Source organism: Corvus cornix, chromosome 2 (genome assembly GCF_000738735.6).
Source record: "Corvus cornix cornix isolate S_Up_H32 chromosome 2, ASM73873v5, whole genome shotgun sequence".
NCBI lineage: Eukaryota > Metazoa > Chordata > Aves > Passeriformes > Corvidae > Corvus > Corvus cornix.
Window position 1 is genome coordinate 114,901,015 of NC_046333.1, and position 22,437 is coordinate 114,923,451.

The following is a 22,437-nucleotide window of genomic DNA, read 5'->3' on the forward strand; positions in this document are numbered from 1 at the left end:
CAGGGTTGAGGAAGAATTTATTTTAATCGAAAACATAGATTTAGTTTTCTACTTAAAAATGGGCAAACATTATATATATTTCCTTAGATGTTATGTCCTTTTAGGATGTTGAGAGGAAAGATTATTTACATATTAAAAGTACATGAAGGAAAAAATGTGGCACAAAAATTACCTTTCTCGGTCTTTGAAGTTAAGACTTGGTTGCATTTAATGGCATATTGGATAGATTACACAAAGTTCTCCCACTCCCACCAGTAACAACATCCCACAGCCTTTGTACAAAACACGTTCTGCTTTGTACTAAGTTTTGCTTTTCCACAAGTTGCATTAGGAAGACAACACTGCCCTTCCAAACAGGCATTTTGGTTCAATCTGTACCAGCAGTGTTGCAGTACTACAGTGTTTAAGTACTACATTTTTAGGCAAACCACCAGTGATGATAAGCCTCAAGGATGCATTGCCCATGAAAGCTTCCCCCAACCCTATTCCCTGCTCACCAGGAGATTTGAGTAAATACAGCACATCCGTGCACACACCATATCCAGGGATTTTCAGGCTGGGGGCAGTCTCATCCATTAAACAACTATGGTGTGGTGCAATAGTGAGTGCATGAACCAGCTCAGACTTGAAACTACCTTCTACATGTGTTTGCAATATTTGCTACACTGAACTAAAGCTTTTTTTTCCTCTCTTTGAGAGACCTTTTTTTGTGGGGGAAGAGCGTTGAATGCAGTAGTGCTGCTTTCCAGGGTATGAACCACTAAGCTGATGTGTTTGAAGGAGTCTAATATCTGGTTTAAAGGGATTATGGCTCTTTGTATAGTCTCTAGAAGAATGGGCTAAGCAGTAGCTGATTCCCTAAAGCAAGACAGTTTTTGTTCTGACACTTTCTTGCGTGAATCCGTCAGGGAAGGTGCACCCGGTGGGGTGGTCTGTGGTGGGACAACACCAACTCTGAGGCTCTGCTCTGAGACTGGACTGTGCTCAAAAGACAAACCCACAGTTCTAGACAACACCACTAAGGCTCTTGGATGTAAGTACATACTTGTTTTAGGAACCAGGAAAATCTTGGCTGCATGATTTCCTTTGGGGTAATTTAGCTGTTGCATTGCTATTATACATAAGTCATCTTCATCGATCTTTCTGAGTTCAGAATATTCTCAAAGACAGGAGGGAACTTTCAAGAGGTTAATTGTTTTCTTCCACCAAATCTGTAGAAATTTGAAAATTAAACTGGTTAACACCAGCTATTAGTGACCAGTGCTGTAGGAAATTGTTTTTTACTGTATGCTGTAAAACCAATGAAACAAACATAAGCATTCTAATCACTTTTACGACGTTTATCAAATCGTTCCAGTAAAGCCTTCCATATGTTGCCTGGGATTGTTTGGTGCTTGCTTATGAGAGCTTGGACAGCAGTCTTTGTCTGAAAAGAGAAGAGAAATTTGCCTTTTATGCATGGACCTATTTATGCATGGAAGATCAATATAATCACTGCCTTCTCAGAAGTTCAAGAAAAAAAATTCACACGTAACTGTACTGTAAGAAAATAATTGTCTTTTATATTAACTAGTTGTCCTAATGACACATTTCTTGGAAAAGAAAGGAACAAGAACAATGACTGAAGTTTGGGAAGGATCAAATTATTGAGATTTATCAAATGTGGTCATTACCAAGTCAGAGTACCCTTCAACACATGCAAACATTAAGTTTCTACAATCTCCCGTCCCTGAAAGTTTTCATCAAAAATGATGGATAAAGCCTGATTCACCTCATCTGACCTTATAGCTGACCTTGCTTGGACTAGGAATTTGGAGTAGGAACCTCTGTCTGTCCTTCCCAACATTAATTCTCCCGTAATTTTATCATACACAGCATGCACACAATAAGGAAATTCATAATACTCTTTATATGATATTCAAATGCAAGTTTAGGAAGAGAATGACTACAATATTCTATATTTCTAAAAGACATAAGAAACTATCTCCTTTTGGTTTCCCTCGTGTAATTAAACTTGAAATAAGGGTAGCTACATACTCCACAGGTCTACCCCAGACTTATGGTAGAATATCATTGTGAATATAAGAAAAGTAGCCAAACCTTTCCTGACTGATTCATGTCCTAATTCCTTTGCCAGCAGGATCAGACAGCAGCCAGGCCACTTCTCACCTCAAACCTCATTTAAGTTGCCCTTTTTATTTTTAAATTATATAATGGGAAATTTCAATTTCACTTTTGCAGGTACACAAAATACTGTTTCCCCAAAATACAAGAATATGAATAACCGTAAGGGCAGTCATATTGCTTCCAGCCTCCTAAAGCTGCTAAGACCAAACTCCACAGCTTGCTGGGGCTGTTCCCTTGTAACCAAACCTGTCTTTCTGGTTTCACTTTTGTGAAGCTCAGAACAACCTGCAATGGATCTTAAAAAAAAGAAAATTAAAGAAAAGCTAGCCTTGTTGCATCTTTGTGAGGGCAGCAAGGTGTTTTTCCATAAGTAATTTCTAACAGTTGATTTGTTTGTGTATTTCTAGGTCATAGCAGATTCTTTAATTCTTCTTGCATAAAATCCTCCTTTCATCTTCCATGAAAAATTTTAAAAGCTGTATTTTTGTTTTAGCTTAGTATTTTGAAAAAATGCCTAAAATCTAGATCTGTAAACACTTTTATGCTCCTGGGCATTACTAATTTCACCAAGGTGTAGGTACTCAAAATATTTTTATATTTTGGATGCAACTTTGTTTTTTAACATTTTCATTTTGACAATGAGACTGAAGCTCTTGAAGAACTTTGCCTCTAGAGCCCTATGCTATTTGGTGAAGATTCTCAAAGTTATTTGTTATTAATGAAATTTATTTTCATAGTTACTGAAAACTGCATTTAAAATATACTTTACGTCATTTCAGTTACCATAATTATTATCAAAGTTATCAAAGGCATGGGAGAAGCAAAGTTAACATAACAAGAAGACAGAGCTCACACATGAGGGCATCCCAATCAACTATTACTATGTCAATATGTACTTGTAGGTATTGGTTCATTAAATACCAAGACCTCAACTTCCCATAGCTTTAACAAGCAAGTAAAAGTGTATTTGTCTTTAACCAAGCATGCAAAAAACTGGTTTCCAGTGCATATATAGTAGAGGGAAAAGTATGTAGTTCAGTACTGCAAGGAGAGAGAACTCACCTTTTCAACTAATTCGTCTGCAGTTATATTCGGATCGTAAGGGATTGGCTTCCCAATGTATGTGCGGAACTTAACTGGAAGTCCTCCATATGGAGGAGTAAAAGGCAATCGAGTGCTTTCATATAACTGTCTAAAAAATCCTGAAATGGTTTATGGGAGGAAAAAGTGAGGTTATAGTCACAGAAAACACAATCCAAACGTGAGATCTGATTAATGTAGAAGACTTCTTAAAATTGCATGGTTAATTTGACAGTAAGAAAGTTGTTACAGGATTGAGGCAACTGTCCACCAAAACAAAGCCCGATAGACTTAATAGATCATAAAATAAGACTGCATTAAAGAACAAAATCACACACATAAACCAGTTATGTACAAGCTATTTCCATATTTGAGCTACCTCTGACCCACAGCAAGTATTAGAAAATCCAAAGTAAGCAAAAGTCTGAAAAGCAATATCTAAGATAAAAGCAAGAGAAATCTGAGAGAAAAGAGAGAAAACATTCCAAATACATAAAATATGCTTTTAAGTTCTTACTTCTTTCTTTAAACATCCTATAGCCTTCACGGACATTTTGAGTATACATTGGAATGATGGGCTAAGGAAGCACAAAAAAAAAAAAGGTGGAAATGTTATATCAGGTTTGAACTTCTGTCTTAGTGCCTGCTAATGCAGCTAAGAAAGTCACTCAGATACAGAGGGTAATTATCAGTCAGTTAAGCAGTAAACAAGGACTCTTGCTATAAAAAACTCCAGACTAGAAATAGAATTCTATTTTTCAGCTCCCACAAACATCTGTTTTAAAGTCATTATCTGTAAATAAAATGACTGACATTGTTTTAGGGTTTATATAACTCCTGTGTTATGTATTTACTGCAGTATCACTGACTGGAACATAAAACAAATTTCCATAGTTTCTCTATCTAAAGCTTTCATCATGAGTGGTGAATAGGAAAGTGTTCAGTCTGTGAAGTCTTGCAGAAAGCAAGCAGACATTCATGCTTGGCTCATCTCATCTGCTTCTCAAATAGGGTCCAACTGAAGCAGTAATGTTTGGATAAAACTTCAGTGGAAAAGACTTCTGCAGATCCCTACAGAAAAAAAGGCAAATGTGAGACAAAAAAGGCAATTGTGTGTCCTCACTGACCGGGACTACACACCTTCTGGAGGGCGGATCCTTACGCACTTACAGAACAAATTCATTTCATCATTGTAACTGAAAAGAAACACACTTGAGATACCTGCACTTGAAACAGTATATCTTACAGCCTGAGGTAAGGCTTCATAGTTTGTAGACTGACAGTAGTTGTATCCATATATGTAAAGACTTTTTTTCTCCACTATTGTCCCTTTTCCTTTTTTCTGAAACTCTAATTTGAAGACATTGTTGGAACAATTTGGTAATTGGTAATTAAGAGGTAATGAAAGAAGACATTTATACTGTTAAGAATCACTACCACAGAACAGAAACTGCAGGATGAGAAAAAAAAAACCCAAGCAAACAAGCAAGCAAAAGATCTAACTAGAGCCTAACAAATAACTCATAGTGATAGAAACCATTAAAAAGAAAAAATACCTGAGAGAGCACAAAAGTATCAAACATTAATAAAGTTGTAATAGTAAACCCTTCAGAACAAGAAATTAAGGGAAATTGTTAGAAATAAAGCCTTAAAAAGTAATCAGTAACATCTTTTAAAAAACATTTAAGTACTGGACACTAAAAGTACCACACTCCGCTTCAGCTATTAATTGAATACTATACATCTAAGACGTAAAATGTTTGAAACCTATCTGTCACACAAACAAAACACTTTAAATTTTAGGAATAGTGCAAGAGAAACATATGTCAGGCTATAAAGAAATCTGGCAACTACAGAAGTTACTCTCATACAATGATCAGCCATTGAGGTGCCGAGTAGGCAGCAACGTTCTGTCTCTAAGCTGGAAAAAGCAGGCACACACAAAATCTTACATTTGTAAAGCAGCACAACCAGATCTGCAGTAACCCACAGATTTATATTTGCTGTGCTGGAACTGAGCTGGACCACACCCAGACAGCTTGAAAATCACAGAATTACAGGATAGTTGGGGTTGGAAGAGACCTCTGGAAATCACTTATCTCTTGCCCATACAAGAGAATTTTATAAATCATGGTTCCTGTTTATTTTTTACCTAACTCGAAGGAATTTTTTGGCACAGATAAAATTCAGGGATCTTCAGAAATGATGATACCTCCCTGTTAGCCTGTGAAAAGCAAGCCACAGACAGAGGGTATTTCTGAAGGTCATGGATGAATTTGACTGAGACAAATATATGTCCCAGAGGTACACTGAGTCATGACATTAAATAGTAACACTCTCTGACTCCTGTTAAGCAGAGTAGTTACACAAAACGAAGTGGAAACCAAATGTGAAAACTTTGCAGGCAAGTACTGAGGCTGAAACTACATTCCTTGTTTGCTTTTCTTCAACTTTTTCAGTGGAAGAAATATTGAACTTCCATAATATTATATGATGGATGGGAATGTCTATTCATATATAAAATAGGTTTTGTCTTGAAATCCCATTCAAGCAATCTATGACAGGTTATTAACCACCATGTAGTTGTTCTGATAAAGTGTGTGTGGTACTTTGGTTGATGGTTACACTGTATGTAAAAAAAATTTTAAAAGACCCTTATAATTCTATCTTGTCTTCATTCATGATATCTGAGTAAGTATTAGCAAATTTATATTAATTGCTACGTAATAGAACAAGTTCTGATTGCTGGATGAGTCTATCCCCAGTATATTTGGTTTTCATGGCTGGTTTTTTGTAGCAGGGGAGCCACAGGAGTGGCTTCTGTGACAAGCTGCCAGAAGCTTCTCCCATGTCTGGCAGAGCCAATGCCAGCCAGCTCCAGGACAGATGAGCTGCAGGCCAAGGCCAAGCCTATCAGGAATGATAATAACACCTCTGTGATGACATATTTAAGAAGGAAAAAAAATTATTGCGCATATGTAATTGCAGATAGAGAAGAGCAGAGTGAGAGTATGTGAGAGGAACAGCCCTGCAGACACCAAGGTCAGCACTGAAGGCGGGGAAGGAGGTGCTCCAGAGCAGAGACTCACCTGCAGCCCATGGTGAGGCAGCTGGGCCCCTGCAGTTCATGGAGGACCATGGGGATGCAGAGACCCACCTGCAGCCTGTGGAGGAGACCCACACCAGAGCATGGATGCCTGAAAGAGGGCTGTGAAGCTGTACAAAACCAGTGCTGGAGCAGGCTCCTGGCAGGGGCCTGCAGATCCATGGAGAGAGAAGTCCATGCTGGAGCAAGTTTCCTTGGTAGGACTTGTGACCCTGTGGGGAACCTACACTGGAGCAGGCTGTGCCTGAAGGACTGCACCCTGTGGAAGAGTGACCCACATGTTCATGAAGAACTGTTGCCCATGGCATAGACTCAAGTTGAAGTTTGTCTCCTGTAGGATGGACCCCATGCTAGAACAGGAGAAGGACTCTTCTCTGTGAGCAGTGGCAGAAACAACATGTGATGAACTGGCCATAACCCCCATTCCCCATCTCTCTGCGCCGCTGCAGGGAAGGAGGTGTTGGGGTCCCTCCCCTGCCGTGTAGCCCTGGGAGAGGGGCCCTGAGGGCACAGACACGGGGCTTCCCTGCCCCTGCTCAGCCTCGTTCCCATTGGTTGGTTTGTGTTCCCTGCGCGGGCAGAAGGACCCTTGGTCCCGTGACTGGAACAGTTCCTGGGCAGAGCTCCGGCCATGCGGCTGGAGAAATAAACATCTCTCAGTTTATAAACAGCTATCAAGAATCTGTCTGTCCATATATATTTCCTTTCCACGGGACTCCTGGTTTGGTATATGCATGTTGCAGGATCCCCACTGCAACAAACGGTGGAGAATTGAGAGCAGAACGATCCCCGATCCCTAAGCAACTGATTTGTGTGAGTAAACCCTGGAAACTTTGGATTCCTCTTCTTGGTTTTGCTTTGCTATTTCGTATCTAAACTATGGAGGAACGGTGGGAAGACTCTTGGCTCTCAGAGCCGCATATGGACATTTATCTTAAACTTAAAATGATTCTTGAACAACGATTTGTAAATTTTAGCTTGATTCAAGCTCAGAAAGAACTGAAACACTTCCTGGCATGGTTGTTTAAGAACTTTTTCTATGTTTCTTGGGATTTAATTCTTACCAAGGGCTTTTGGAAAACCGTTTGGACACAGTTAATACTGGAGTCAAAATATATGCCGATGGAAGAATATTTTCGTGAATATTATTTAGTTACCGAGACTGTTGAACAATGTCAGCTGTGTCTTGGCGAAGGGAAGCCTGGTGCAGGGACCGTGCGACCCAGGCCACGTGCACCGAGCGCTCTCCGAGCAGCAGCGAGGCAGTTCCCATGCGAGGGCGGAGCCACGCGAGCCACAGTGTCGGTGGCAGAGCGAGGCGCGGCGGGAGCGGCGGGACTCGGCGGTGCCCGCACGGCGCAGCACAGCGCGTGGTGGAGCGAGCCCTGTGAACGCCCGGCCGAGAGGGGCGGCGGCGGGCGGCAGTGGCGGTGGAGCGGAGCCGCGCCCAGCCGAAACACGTGCTGGAGCAGGGCGCGGGGGAGTCGGCGCTCGGGGCCCGGCCGAGACGTGGGTACAGCGCCCGGCAGCGGCAGCGAAGCTGCGACCAGAGGAGGCGACGCACGGAGAACTGAGCGGCACGGCCCGGCCCGGCCCGCGCGGCCCCGAACGCGACCCCGGGAAGAGCGCGCGGGCACCAGCAGCCCCTGACAATTCCAACATGGGAGCGACCGAAGGAGAGAGCAAAGACGCAGCGAGACAGAAAACAGCAGCCACTCGGAAAAAGGAAAAGATCATAGTAACTAAGACCTTAGGGATAGTAAAATGGTATAATGTTAAGCAAAATTATGGTTTTATAACAAGGTGTGACAACCAGCAAGACATATTCGTGCATAGAACTGCTATTAAAAAGAATAACCCTGAAAAATGCATCCCAAGCTTGGGAGATGGAGAGGTGGTGGAATTTAATATTGTACTAGGGAGAAAAGGGTTACAAGCATCGCAGGTCACTGGGCCTGGTGGTGTTTCTGTAAAAGGCAGTATATATGCAAAAAATCGTAGTCATGTTAGACAATATCTCCATTGTAAGCCCCCCCTACAGTTTCCCTTTCCTAATCCCACCTTTCCCTTTTACCCTATGTCCTATTACCCCCAGTGTATTCCCAATCCGTTTTTTCATCCATGGTTTCCCTCACAAAACCATGCTTTTGCCAATTGTTTCCCCAAAAATCCCTTTCCAATGCCGAGTGGGGGATGAAAAGGGGGAGGGAAGAAGTTAAACCCTCTCCTGCCTCAGTTTCCCCACAAAGCATGCTCAGAGAATTCTGTCTCCCTTCTGTCAGCCCTAAGATGTCCCACAGAATCTGTTTGGACATTTAAAGACTCAGGAGGGTGGCTTGTTTTGTCTTGAAACGGTTCTTGTTATGTTTATCCAGTTGTTTTCATTCTCCTTTTATTAAAATAAAACGGGTGAGGTGTTGGGGTCCCTCCCCTGCCGTGTAGCCCTGGGAGAGGGGCCCTGAGGGCACAGACACGGGGCTTCCCTGCCCCTGCTCAGCCTCGTTCCCATTGGTTGGTTTGTGTTCCCTGCGCGGGCAGAAGGACCCTTGGTCCCGTGACTGGAACAGTTCCTCGGCAGAGCTCCGGCCATGCAGCTGGAGAAATAAACATCTCTGAAACATCTAGCAAGAATCTGTCTGTCCATATATATTTCCTTTCCACGGGACTCCTGGTTTGATATATGCGTGTTGCAGTATCCCCACTGCAACAAGGAGGTAGAGCCAAGGAAGAAGGAAGAGGTGGAGCAAAAGGTGGTTTTAAGACTTTCACTTTACTTCTCATTGTCTTGCTCTGTTTGTTACTAATAAATGCAATTAATATCCCTAAGTTGAGTCTGGTTTGCCCTTAATGGTATTTGGTGAGTGATTTCTCCCAGTCTTTACCTCAGCTCATGAATCTTTTGTTTTATTTTCTCTCCCCTGTCCACTTGTGGAGGGCAGTGATAGAGAGGCTTTGATGGGTGCCTGGCATCCACTACACCCCAGACTTTGGTCAACCTGCAAGACTAGTCCAGCCAGTATTGAAAAGGATGCAGCAAGAACAATCAAATTTGAAATGTGTCAAAAGATGGGATCCAGTGACTACTATGGGCCTAACTTTATTTAAGAAGTGATATATAAGGTTAATATTGCCCTCTCTACTGTTAAATGCACAGCAGTTCTCTTTATTTTTTTAAGTGTTTAGTTATCTAAAGTTTGTCTGATTCCAGATTTCCAGAGAAATATCAAAGATGCCCAAAGTTCAGTGAAGCTTGCAAACTAATTACAGCAATGCCCACCATACAGGGATCCAGTCAGAGTTCCTGATCATAACAACCCACAAAGCTGAATGAGGGTAATAATAAGAGATGTAAGAACCAGTAGCACTCTAAAGGTAAGCCCAGGCTAGTAGCTGTCAAAGGGTAAAATACTTTCTCTGCCCTCCTGGTAACAGTCCTACATAGTGCCTGTTTTACCAAACATTATGCAAAGGACCACAAGGCCCTTTCACACTGCAGGAACCTTATCCTCAGTGAAAACCCAATTCATTAAATAAAATTTTTAAAACCCCCACAAAACAAAAACACAAATTGTGTCAAGAGGAGGTAACAATTTTAGGTACTACTATTCAGCTATTTCCATGTGCTTCTATATTATAGAAGACTGGTAGAATTAGGAGGATTACTGGCAAAGATTCTTGTGATGTGTTTTGATCAGGGTGGCAATCTGTGTAAGGGCACTGAGAGTTTTTAATTCAATTTTTATTTAAAAACCTACAACCTGTGACATTGCATTACTGTAAGGTTCCAGGTGAAGGGAAAACATCTGGCAAAAGAGTACTCAGATGTTTGAAATAGCTTGAAAGACAGATATGAAAGCAAAATCATTAGAAATCACTCAGGTTTTTGAAGTGACACCTCCTTCTAACTGTTTGAGCATATTATTCATTTATTACATAAGAAGACTATTGGGGAATTCAAAGTGCCCATATGAATTTGACTGAGTTTATCCCATTCACATTCTGATACTTTCCTAGTAGTGGTGGTGTACAGGCCCACACAATATATGAAGTATTGTGACTGACATTTACCAGCCTACACTTTTGAGAAGAAGGACAGGAAAGGGAACAGAAGCACATAAGACTCGACTTAAGACATAAGACTTTTAAAAGGCAACATAACAAGACAAGATGTAGAAACAGGACACTGGGCCTAAAATTACTTTATACATTGGGTAAATGCCCCTAAGTTTATTTTAGTGTTTATCTCCCCACAATCATTTAGAGATAGAGTTATGAAGAAATATTAACCTGAAGCATGTATTTTGCACCTTCAGGTCCTTTGTAGCAGGATCTTTAGCACAAGAGACCAAAACAAAGTTGGAGAAGCAACAAATTGGATGAGGTGCAAAAGAGACATAACTGCACAAAAATCTGAAAGGGATGATAAGAAATTAAAGTTTCACGGGAAGAACTCGACTCCCTGTACAGATTCACTTGTATAGACAGACAACTTTATATGGAAGGCCAAAGAGCACTGCAATTGATGACATATTCATAAGAATGTGAAGAAAAAGTGATGGTTGTGCAATTCAAGAGAAAGCAGCAGAAAGTGCACAGATAAAACCTGGATTTGCACCAGTATTGTGAGACACAAAAAGCACTAGTATGCTAGGTGTAAATTAAAGCAGAAAATTTGTATCTAGAGGTAATGATGATGAAAAGTGGCAGTTAGGAAAAAGACAGGGTTGCTGCTCTTTCAGCTGCATGCCATCCCAAATAAAACAATTTCCCAGACACCATGTCAGAAAAGCAGTCTCCCACGTGGATTTAGATGGAAGAAGTCAGAGCTAGTGGTAGAAGGTTGTATTTGTACATCATCATCCATATGGAAACTAACTGAAATATTGGCCATGTGTACATTGGTGGGGTACAAATCAAGAGAAACACATCTCTAGAGGATGCTGAGGATCTGACATCTCCACTGAACACACTTCAGTGCTCTGTTTTTATGTAGAACAAATTCTTGTTTGGAACCATTGGACCATTTGACGCTAGAGAGTATTAGGTCCCAATTTTGGTTTAGTTTCAGCCAGAAGGGATGCAGCTCAGGTATTCTAACATGCTCCTCGATGGGAATGAAAGCATGGTGAGGGAGATGCAGAAACTGCTTCAAAAGTGCACACATGATTCAAACTCAGACACTGATGCAGACACAGGTTAGTTGATGCAATCTTTTACAAACATGAGGAAAAGTAATGGTAAGAACAAAGTCCTAGACCCTCCCAGAATAACTAAGGAGAAAGACAAGGATAATATATTAAAGAGCCATAAGAAAATGATGGGGTACATGGAAGTAAGATAAAGATGCAAGCCTACTAAGATAAGAAAAAAGAATGAAACCATAGGACAATATGGAGAAGGACCACAGTGAAGATTCCTGAAATGCAGTCAAGATGAGACACTGGATGCCTGCATAATGGGACTGTAGACATGGAACTGCAGAGATGGATGCTTTGAAACAGTCAAGAAAAAGTTGGACAGTTCCAAAAACCCTTGCTTTTTGTGAATTAATGTGCTTGACAAAAGTGATGGGAAAAGGACATGAAATCTTTACTTCCCAACCATTTCCTCTGGAAGATTTTCCAACAAACGCTCCTAAGCTGCATTTTATAACGAAGCACATATGCAGAAAGCATAAACTGGGATTGGTAACTTATGGCACTCACCACTTTTGCTTCTAGAGCGACCTGAGCAAAGCCTTTTCGATTTCCCCACATGAGCTGGTAACTTTCGTCGCTGAACAGCGCTTCTCGAACTCCACCTGGTGAGATGGACACCAAGTATCCATTCCTCAGTGCAAGGAGACACTCCTCCCTCGTACCTGGTATAACACCCGTCACTTCCAACAATAATTTAAGTCCTGAAATAAATAAGTAGCAAATGCATATTAATATAACAACATATATCCCAAATACTGCTTGCGTGTAGGAGCCAGATTGCAGCTAAATTAAAATCTAGTAGCTATATATTTAGGCTAAGACAAATTTTTTACAAAGGAAGTAAGACACCTACAGAGTAAATGTTGGCAAAATGACAAATACGTGACAATATTTTTGCACAAATATTATGAAGATGAACCATCTTGTCAGGAACGTCTCAAATAAAAAAGGCTTCCACATGCTATCTTCCATGATTATCAACCAAATTATGTAAGCAAAACTTGTGGGTCATAGCTAGAAATCTGAAAATAAGCATCTATTCCTCTCTCCTTCTTTTTACATATTTTAATACAGAAAAAAAATTCAGTAAAATAAAGATTACTACAAAAATAAATACCTGACAAGCAGCTATTTTTGGTATTCTTTTAAAATGTGATGTTTAATATTTTAAACGTTGAGGGTTTGAGTTGTTTAATTGAGTATTTTGTGGTTAATTGCAAACTATGTGGATCAAATTGCACTGCACTAAGACTCTCAAGGTGCATGAATGACAGAAGCTAGCAGAGCAATTTTAGCACCACACAAACAGTTCAGTGAATCTCCTTCCTCTGTTTCCATAACTGGGATTTCTCTACAAGACAGATTGAGAACCATAAAAGTACTCTGTGCTTTCTAATATTATCTTTATATTTTAAATATATCAGTTTGGAACTCTGATAGAAAGCAAACAAGTATTTCCACAATCTTCAAATTCCCAGTTCAAACAGCAAAGTTTGAAAAGAAATTTTTTTATGGAAGAAACAACTCTGGACTGACAGAGATCTGCAACAGAAACTTTGGAAGACAGTGGATAACACAGTGCTGTTATTATATTTAATTGTTATACAATTAAATCCTGTAATTTAATTGTATTTAATCTTATTGAAGGTATCATGCTTGATAGATCTTTCTGTCAAAGACAGATGTTGACTTTGTTTAACCCCTTTGTGAACTCAGACATATTTCTGTTTGATCCTAAAGTCAGGAATGCCATATCCTTATTAAGCAAGGAGGTTCTTCATCTGCTTGGCTTTAAAACTTTTGAGAATTATAATGTTTCACATGAAAATATTATCACCACTCAGTCCCCTTTTCCAGGTCTCACAGAACATTTTATCCCTCAGCCATGCAAGGCTTCTGTCTGATGTCCTAGCTCTTCACAGGAAGCCGTGCCACACCTCTGAATCATCTTTGTCCTTTTATTGTAACTTTATTACTTTGCAGCTATTCCAGCATGAAGAGTGTTATTAATTCACAGAAGAATTCTCCTGTAACTGTAATTAATTCTGTAAATAAACTGAACTGAGCTTCAGCATATGCTCATGAGCATTCTTTAAAGAACCAATCTGTGAAGTGTAACATTTCTTTGCAAAAAGTAAGTAAGCATGGTAGAGCAAGAGATGGTTAGGGAGAAATTTCACTCAGCCTATTACTTTTAACCACATTTTCTACTAATGCAATGGGGAGGTCTAACCTCAATTATTTGTAGTCTTTCTTACCAGATGTCTTTTTATAGCCTTTTTAAAGGCTGACACAACATTTGCCACCTTCTGTTGCTCTAGCATGAACATAATGCAAGCAATATGTTATGTACACACCAGTAGTCCAGCAACTGCACAGCTGAGAGTGTTGCTTAGTACTAACTAGTGTGTACTCTGCATTTGTAATAAAAAGCTGTGCTAGGGACACTTCAGTTTGAAAGAGTACCCTTTTACTTATCCCTTAAAAAAGGAGTTTCCAACATTTTGCTAAACTTTCTTTTTTTTTGAGGGTACTCTTAAAAGCCAGTCATCTTTTGACGACTTCATACTTCTGATGTGCTCAGTATTTACAAAGTATGCTTGTAGAAAGTTCTTGTATTCTTTCTAGAGGTGCAGGAATATAGTTTTTGCATCAAATTTGCTTGAGTTTATGCTACCTGTTTTCAGGAAAACTTCCTTTTCTGAAGAGTGTCCTTCTAAATAGTTTCCTTTATTCTCTATTGTTAAAACAGCTTTCAGTATTAGTGGTATAAAAGTGCCTTTAATCTCCCTGCTACTTCTTCTGGACACTCTGTGCCTTGTTTTTCTAAAATTGAATTATCTTTGCTTCTCTGTATCTTCTCCTGACCAGTCAGCTGACCTGACTAGGTCAACAGTAGAATCCTACCCAGCACCTTCTACTGAGGGATGATGTTTCATCCCAAAAGGATTATATGTCTATTTGTTGGCTTTGGAGGGTTTACCAATGTTTTCAACAAAAATACAGGATATTCTACCCTGTTTATCCTGTTACAACTACCAGCTTTTAGTTTAAAAGTCTAAAAGCAGTCTTTTAGTTGAAAAGCTCTCTTTCAAGTATAGAAAATGTAAAGTTCACCAAAACCAGAACATATTAGGCGAATCCAGGAAGCTTACATACAAGAGAATATGTTCTTACCTGGTAAACGAAACACAAAATGATCAGCTACTGACAGACAAATTCTTTTCTTCCAGAGAAACAGCCTAGACAAAAAGTAAAGGTAGTCTATAGGAATAGCTCCATGGTAATACACAAGAATGCCTGGTCCTTCTGGGAGGTTTTCCACACCATGAAGCTCATAACCTGTTTGGGATGGAAAGCAATACACTGACAATGATATCTGTAAATCACCTAGCAGTTTAAAAAAAAAGCTATTTACTGTCCTTTGTTAAATGACTTTCAGAGAGTTGTGAAAGCCTCTGCAGTAGCTTTTAAAATAATTAAGTTCTGGATGGAATTTTTGGTCAATAACAGAGAGAAAGTCCTTCAAACACCACAGCTTATCAATGGACTGATTTGTTGGTCAGTTTAATCGTGAGATCAGACCTGAACCTGACATTTTCCTCAGTGAGGGAACTAAATGATATATTTCCCATTAGGAACTTCTTGTAAATAGTACAATAATAGTATTTAAAAAAAAAAAAATTAGTAACTGGTGTGAAAATGCTTCATTTTCAGAATTAAAGGCAAACAGTCTGGATGCTTTCCTGAAATCTGGAAGTATTAATCTTTATTCTGTGTCCAGGAGAAGGAAGAGTTTGTGATTTTCCATAATAAAGTGCTCCTCTTTTAGAGAAGGGGAGATGTTTAAATTGAAACCATTATCTGTAAGAATCCCAAAGATAGGTTCTCTCCACAAGAGTTAAGTGTATTCACAGTGGGAGGGAATTTCCTCACAGACTTGCACTTCTATGAATCCTTGTCAAGATTCTTCCTACATTTGATTTAGGTTTCAGGTGGAGCTGGACCAGAAGTCTAATGTATACAAAGGCTTGGGAAAGCCACAGCTTCTGCCAGCTAAGAGTTCTGTTCCACCTTTTCTGCCTTCATTTCCATCCCTGCTACAGCTCCTGCCATGAGCCATTTGGATGGGATTGGAGTAGGCAGAGTCCTAGGAAGACATAGAGAAAGTTTTATACTGCAGGATGTTCAAAGATGCCATGCAAAGTATAATAAATGTAATTTATTTGCATCCATTTGGAAGAAAAAAATTAAAATTAAAACTTCTGTGTATTTACCACTTACTGTAATTCAAAGCTTCAGACAAGTCATGTCATACTTACCATGCCATATTCTTGCATATATATCCCAAAAGCTTGCTATAGTTTTTCTTACACTATCCCAAACATCACTCAAGGGATCTGCTTTTATCTCATTGTTCCTCTGATATATTAAAAGCAAAATATTAGTAAGGTAAATGAAAAAGACGATTGTTAAAGGAACTATAAAAAAAATTAATATTGCACTAATTGCAAGTGAGGCAATGATCAGATGAAAAAGGTATTTCTTCAGGAACTCCACAACAGTCCATTCTTCCAATGCATAGACAAGGCAGCCGAGGTTGGTCATTGGTATCTGTCCTGAAGCACAGGATTCTTTTCTACCTATCATGTCCTGCATGAAGAAGAAAGAAAAAAAAATACAAAAAAATAAACCAAAACAACCAGCTGTAGTTTCTCAATTTAGGGGAAAAGGTTTCTGTAAATACACCTGATGCTTATTTTGGTATAGCACAGGTTCAAACATTTTGTGTCTCTCTGTCATGCTAAGATAGCTGCTGGCTATGAGATTAGCCATGTATTTATGGAATAGGGGCTGAAACAAGAAAGGCTGGAGTTCAACAAAGCCTCAGGATCCCTGCAACATGGCTGATCAGATGATTTCTCTCAAGAGAGTAACTGGAAAGTATTTTTAGCAGCGTTAGCCAAGAAGACTGCTGCCAGAGATGTGGGCTCTCCCTATCTTCTGTAGACAGTCCAGCCTGAGCTTCTTCTTCCTCTCAGTTTGGCAGTAAGGGGATCAGATAGTGGAATGAGCAGCTGAAAGGCCAGCAAGCAAAACCAAGGCAGTCATGGCTCCTTCACAAGGCCTGGAGGTGTCCAGCACATTTGGTACTGCTGTTAGCACTGGGAAAAGCAGCTTTTCACCCCTCATCCATACAACACACCTTTTTTTCAGATCTTCCAGCCCTACCAAAGCCCAAGAGAGCTCCATGGCCCTACCAATGTTTTACACGTGCAACCCCCTGGTTAGTTAGTCCGTTCCTACAGCTGACCCTGCCTGCCTGACAGCAGGTAGTGGTTACACTGGAATGCAAGAGCACTCCAGAATTACTGGCTGCTTTTAAGATTCTTGAGTATTTGCCAGAGATTTAAACATTGCAATCCAGTTCAGTAATCCATAACTGAATACAGATTTTCATTGCCTCAATCAGGTTGCTACTTGTTTAACGAGTAGATTTTTCCACTCCAGCACCAGAACAAGTACCTACAAGAAACAAATTGTAAGTGCCAAAGTCAGTGCCAGGATCATAAAATACAGCAAGCTCAGCCTTCTCTGACTTTACATCTTCATCTGTGTACGTATATGAGCAAACCTGCTGTACACTTCTGTTCTCCTTCTTTGAAGCCTTGGGTAGACTGTAGGGGTGGACTGGTGTAAAGCACAGCTCCCTTCAGAATTACGGATGACAAAGAGTAGAGCAAACAGCAAAAGTGAAAAGCAGCCATGAATAAGCACTAGTGGCTAACATGCAGCAAGGCAAGCAAGCCCCGTGGCAAGCCCTGCAGAATGTGTAGCTGCAGTAGCTATAAATCTAGTCTCACACACACACACACACACACCAATGAAACCTGTCCATATCACAAACCCTTTGAACTCCACGCTGGACAGCAAAAAGGACCACTTGGTTTAACCCCAGTAGGCAGCTGATCACCACACAGCTGATCACTCACTCCCCACTGCAGTGAGATGGGTGAGAGAATCAGAAGATTAAAAGTGCAAAAGCTCTTGGTTTGAGATAAAGGCAGTTTCACAGGTAGAGCACAAGCTGAAAGGACAGTAAACTAAAAGGAAGCAAGCACTGTGTTAAAAGATGCTCAACATGGTACAAACAAATGAAATCAGTATGACAAAAAGTCACAAGAATTAATATAGAATTGTTTATATCCTGATGACTGGTGCCTGACTAAGATATAGGAAGATCTGGACATTTTCACTGAAAAGAGATTTTATCAATAACATGAAAGAAAAAAAAGGAATAGTCTGCATGATTCAGATATTAAAATATCTGTTGAAACACTGTTAAAGAAGGATAAAGCTGATGGTGCAGTGCTACTTTATAGTAAGTTATCGTTTATAAAGTCCTAATAAGAGCAAGGACTACAAATCCTCAATGTGTGCAAAGCATGCTGTGCTGACAGAGTCCAGGAGAAGGCCATGTTAAGGGGGCTTGCCTCAGGCTGCTGAATCAGAAATACTGAGCAGTACTTGGAATAACTCGTTCAACCTGCAGCATAGGGTGAAAGAAGTGAGTGGATTTTGCATTCTGATGGGGGGTGCAGGCCTGGAACACAGACTACTACAGCCAGTACCAAAAGTGTCTTAAAATCACAGATAAAATGTCCACATCCACAGCAAGTGCATCAATAAGAACCCCTATATGATATAGGGATTAATTGGGATATACAGATCACTGATGAACAAGAGATCCTATAATCTACCAACGAGATTTAAGATTATTCCACAGTCCCCAAGCACAAATAACTGCAGACTCAACAGCCAGATAAACTTCTGGCAAGGTAACTGAGAAGCTGGTTAATGATGAAGGTAACTGATCACACTCATTATAATTCTGTGGGAAACAGACCTTGCAATCAAATTCACCTCCATTCTTTGAAGAAATTCGAGGTTTAATAGCTTGTGCAGGTTTCATGCACATATAGTTTAACAGGGGCTTCTTAAAGAGTCACTTTAAGCCACACATGAGCTGCTGCTTGAAAGTTGTCCTTCCACCAGTCCTTTGCTCTATGTTCTTACCCCCAGACTGATCTCCAACAGCATCAGCTGGCTCCCTGCTAAAGGGATGCCAGTGAAAATGCTGGCACAAGCAAAATCCCTCTTGGGAACAGCCCAAACTAAGGTTGGCGTATGGGAATTACGCAAGTATATTACCAATGCCACTTCACATTTTTATTTAAAAATACATCTCTTTTAAATGGAGCATATATGCAATCAAAGATGTTATCGACTAGCATGACAAAAAAAAAATCCATCAGTGGTGAAATCGCTACCAAATGAGAACTGAATCTATGTCCTAGATTATTCAGCATTTTCAGAATTTTCTTCTAATATTAACAAGGATGTTTACATTGATCAGTTTTAACAATGTAACATTCCACTGATTCCTCTTCCTCCATCCCAGTTTTTATGTAGCAGAAAATTACTTGCTGGCTGGAAAACCACTACCCTTAGTTAGCTCACAGACTACAGTATAAATTAACATCTTAACTTATTAATTTCTGATTTTAAGTTCAATATAGACACTGGAAAAAAGCTTTAGAAAGAAAATAAAATGAATCAATGTGAAAAATTATATATTTTTTAAGACATACAAAACAGATTTTAACAGTACAGATTTGACCAAAGACATCTGAAAGTAGTTGGGTAGACACAGCGAGTTCGCCTTCAGTCAGCCAGCTGGGTGGGTGGGATACAAGTTAATTCAACATCATTCCAGCTGAATCCAAGAGTAGAAAAAGAATAAATGATTGACAGATTGAGAAAAAACTAGAAGCAGCATGGTTTTTTCTGGAAATTGGATATTCAACTGTGGTTCAGTTTCTGCTGTCACTGTTCAATTGTACACTACCTCCAATATTTCATAAGAAAAGAATGAACTCCAATCACTGAAACCTGGACCCCGGTTTTTGGACCATATGATGTGAGTCCAACACGGTAAATGCATCCCTCTACTGTCAAAGAGTATCCTGCTAACATCAAAGGGCTACAACAGGACAGGACTTCCATTTTTCTATGTTCTACTGGCTATCTCTCACCAGTCCCCTGCTGAAAACACAAATACAATTCTGAAGCATTCTTTCTATCAAACACCATATAGGAAATTATTACACAACTATTTGAGTGCTTATTTAAAGCCTGTTACTAACAACCTCCTTGATTATGCACTAGGAGACAATGCAGGAGTGTTACCACAACACATTTACTTATAACTGCTTTAGTTTCCCCCAAATGTCAAAATTTAAGAAAGAAATTTCTCTTCTGCTTTTAAGAAATCTGAGCCAGGAGCAGCTCCAAAGTACTTCAATGCTGAATATCCTATAAAAGGTTAACAAGTGGGTTTAGTGTTGTATTATTTAACAAAAAAACCCAAACAAACATTTTTTAAATCGTCGGCATTTTTCTCATCTTATCTAGTGATGGACTTGAAGCTACTGTTCTGAGTGACTTCATTGTTCTTATAGAGAACAACATGTGTGTTGACATGTGAGGTATTTGTTTGGGCTCCACCTATAAAGCATATCAAATTCCAGAATAATCACTGTATCTACAATGTAGAATTACAGGTGATGCCAGAGAGAGACAGAACCACTGTCTGCCTACTTTGAGAGGAGCTCCCCTTTCAACAAAAGTCTCCTGTACTACAAGTCTTTCAGATCCTAAGCTCTTGCTGAAGCATCATTTACTGATAGGGATAATCTTACCAACATTATAATCCCAGGGAAGAACAAAGCTGTCACAAGAGACCTATTGCATTAAAATTAAAGCCTTGTAGCTGGCTTTCAACCATGACTGAATAGTTATGATCTTGGTCCTGCTGCTCACTAGTTTGCTCTTGGCAATAAGTTTAGCAGAGCATAGTGAGAAGATGCTTTACACAGAAGCAAGTGTAAAGTAACTGCAGACCCTTGGTGAGAGGATTTTTTGACACCTGCTTTCTTGTGGCAGGCTCCTACTCTTCAGTCAAACTCAATTGCTCTGTTTCATGAGAGGAGCCATCTAGCAGTTACAAATCTGACTGTTGCTTTTCAGTGTAAAGGAAATTCCAGTTTTGTATTTCCTGCACATTTTGTGGCAGTTCCATGGAAAATAACTCTCTTGCTGGCCTCACCCTGCCACCACCCACTTTACTTATCTCCATAAATCCACCCATCTTGTACCCTCCTGTGTTTGTAGAGCTTCCCCCACTTTCAGCACATCCACCCTGAAAACGAAGGGTCTATCCTCTCCAGAAAGAAACTATCAGCAGCTACAGTGCTCAGTCCCCCAGGTTTTGCAGCCATTCTACCTGTTTCACACACTGAGGATACTAAACCCAGAACATTGTTTCCCATTTACAGCTTCAGAAAATATGAATAACTGAATTCCCACTTGGGTTTGATTGAGCATGTGGAAATTAGACACTATCCCTGGCCAAGCATCCTTGCTCAGCTTAGTTGCTAGAAATGTGGCAGGTAAGAGCTAGAAGAATAATAAAATCATAAAATCATAGAATGGTTTGGGTTGGAAGTGCCCTTAAAGAGCATCTGGTTTTAACCCCCCTGCCATGGACAGTGACATCTTCTACTAGACCAGGTTGCTCAAAACCCAATCCAACCCAACCTTCAACACTGCCAGTGATGGGGCATCCACAACTTCTCTGAGCAACCTGGTCCAGTGTCTCATTATTCTCACAGCAAATTTCTTCCTGATATTTAATCTAAACTGCCTTCTTTTAGTTTAAAGCCATTCCCTCATGTCTTGCTGATTACATGCCTGGGTCAAAAGTCCCTCTCCAGCCCTCTTGTAGGTAGGTCCTCTTCACACACTAAAAGGGTGAAATGAGGTCTCCCTGGGGCTTTCTCTTCTTCAGGCTGAACAATTCTCTCAGCCTGTCTTCAAAGGAGAGTCCTCTGATCATCTTTGTGATCCTTCTCTATACATGTTCCAACAGGTCCATGTCTTTACTGTGCTGAGAACACCAGAGCTGGATGCAGCACTCCAGGTGACGTCTCACACCTGAAGCAGATTTGAAGGACAGAATCACCTCCCTCACCCTGCTGGCCACACTTCTTGGGATCCAGCCCAGGATATGGTTGGCTTTCCTGAGCTGTGAGCACACATGCTCGGGTGTATGAAGAGGGTGTACAAGGAGCAGTATCTGGGTTCAGAGCTGGTACCTGTCCTGCTCAGGCACAAGTAAAATACAGCAAGCACCCAACACCTACATTTATCCCTTTTCTTCACCTGGAAATGTCATGTAACATTTCCAAACGTCAACACTGCGAAGACTCGGGGGCTTCCTCAATGTCAGGTGCTAAGGGCCCCTACGAGCAGATCGCTGCTGAAGCACTGGGAGTGCTGGAACGCGGCCGGACCTTCCCCCGGCGCCGGATCCCCTCGGGGCGGCACAGCCTCCCTCCTCCGCCGCCCTCCGTCCTGTCCTGTCCTGTCCTGTCCTGTCCTGTCCCGTCCCGTCCCGTCCCGAGCCCCCCGCCCCGCTCACCTGCCCACGGCGGCGCCGCCCCGGACCCCGCGGACGAGCCCCGTCCCGGGATAAGCGCACGACCGCCCCCGCCCGCGGGACGAGGAGGCGGAGCTGCGCCTGGCAGACACAGCGGGCTCCGCGCCCACGTCTCCTATCAGTTCTTCAGCGATAAAAATCCCGGGACGGGCACCGGGAACCCCGCCTGGGCACGCTGGGATGGAGGCGCCGCTTCCCATCGCAGGGGAACAAGCGACGCGCGGAGCCTTCGGCGCCCTCCCCATCTTGGAAGAAGGAAGCCTCCCTGGGACGTGCTTCCAGTCAATTCATGTCTACGTTGATTAAGGAAACTTTCCGACAGGGTCATTGACTGCTAAGTTAAGAAAACGTACTGGTTTTGCAAA

General features: G+C 40.9%; 1 protein-coding gene across 1 annotated transcript; it reads right to left on the reverse strand.

The window, feature by feature from the left end:
* Positions 1-22,120, reverse strand: LOC104690382 (transmembrane protein 68-like). Its single transcript, XM_010401164.3, has 7 exons — positions 22,055-22,120; positions 15,834-16,164; positions 14,689-14,853; positions 12,019-12,212; positions 3,725-3,785; positions 3,190-3,329; positions 1-1,426 (listed from the first exon to the last, which is right to left on the reverse strand). The coding sequence occupies exons 2-7, from the start codon at positions 16,159-16,161 to the stop codon at positions 1,322-1,324; spliced, it is 993 nt and encodes a 330-aa protein (XP_010399466.1). The 5' UTR covers positions 16,162-16,164; positions 22,055-22,120; the 3' UTR covers positions 1-1,321.
* Between the last annotated feature and the right edge of the window lie 317 nt (positions 22,121-22,437).

What these genes read in the sequence shown, in the direction of transcription:
- LOC104690382 (XM_010401164.3), bottom strand. Translation starts at nt 16,161, where the DNA reads ATGATAGGTAGAAAAGAATCCTGTGCTTCAGGACAGATACCAATGACC. An exon ending in TTTTGTGTTTCGTTTACCAG is followed by an intron (nt 12,213 to 14,688) that starts GTAAGAACATAT and finishes TATTTATTTCAG; the next exon opens with GACTTAAATTATTGTTGGAA. An exon ending in CAGACGAATTAGTTGAAAAG is followed by an intron (nt 1,427 to 3,189) that starts GTGAGTTCTCTC and finishes TTCTCTTTTCAG; the next exon opens with ACAAAGACTGCTGTCCAAGC.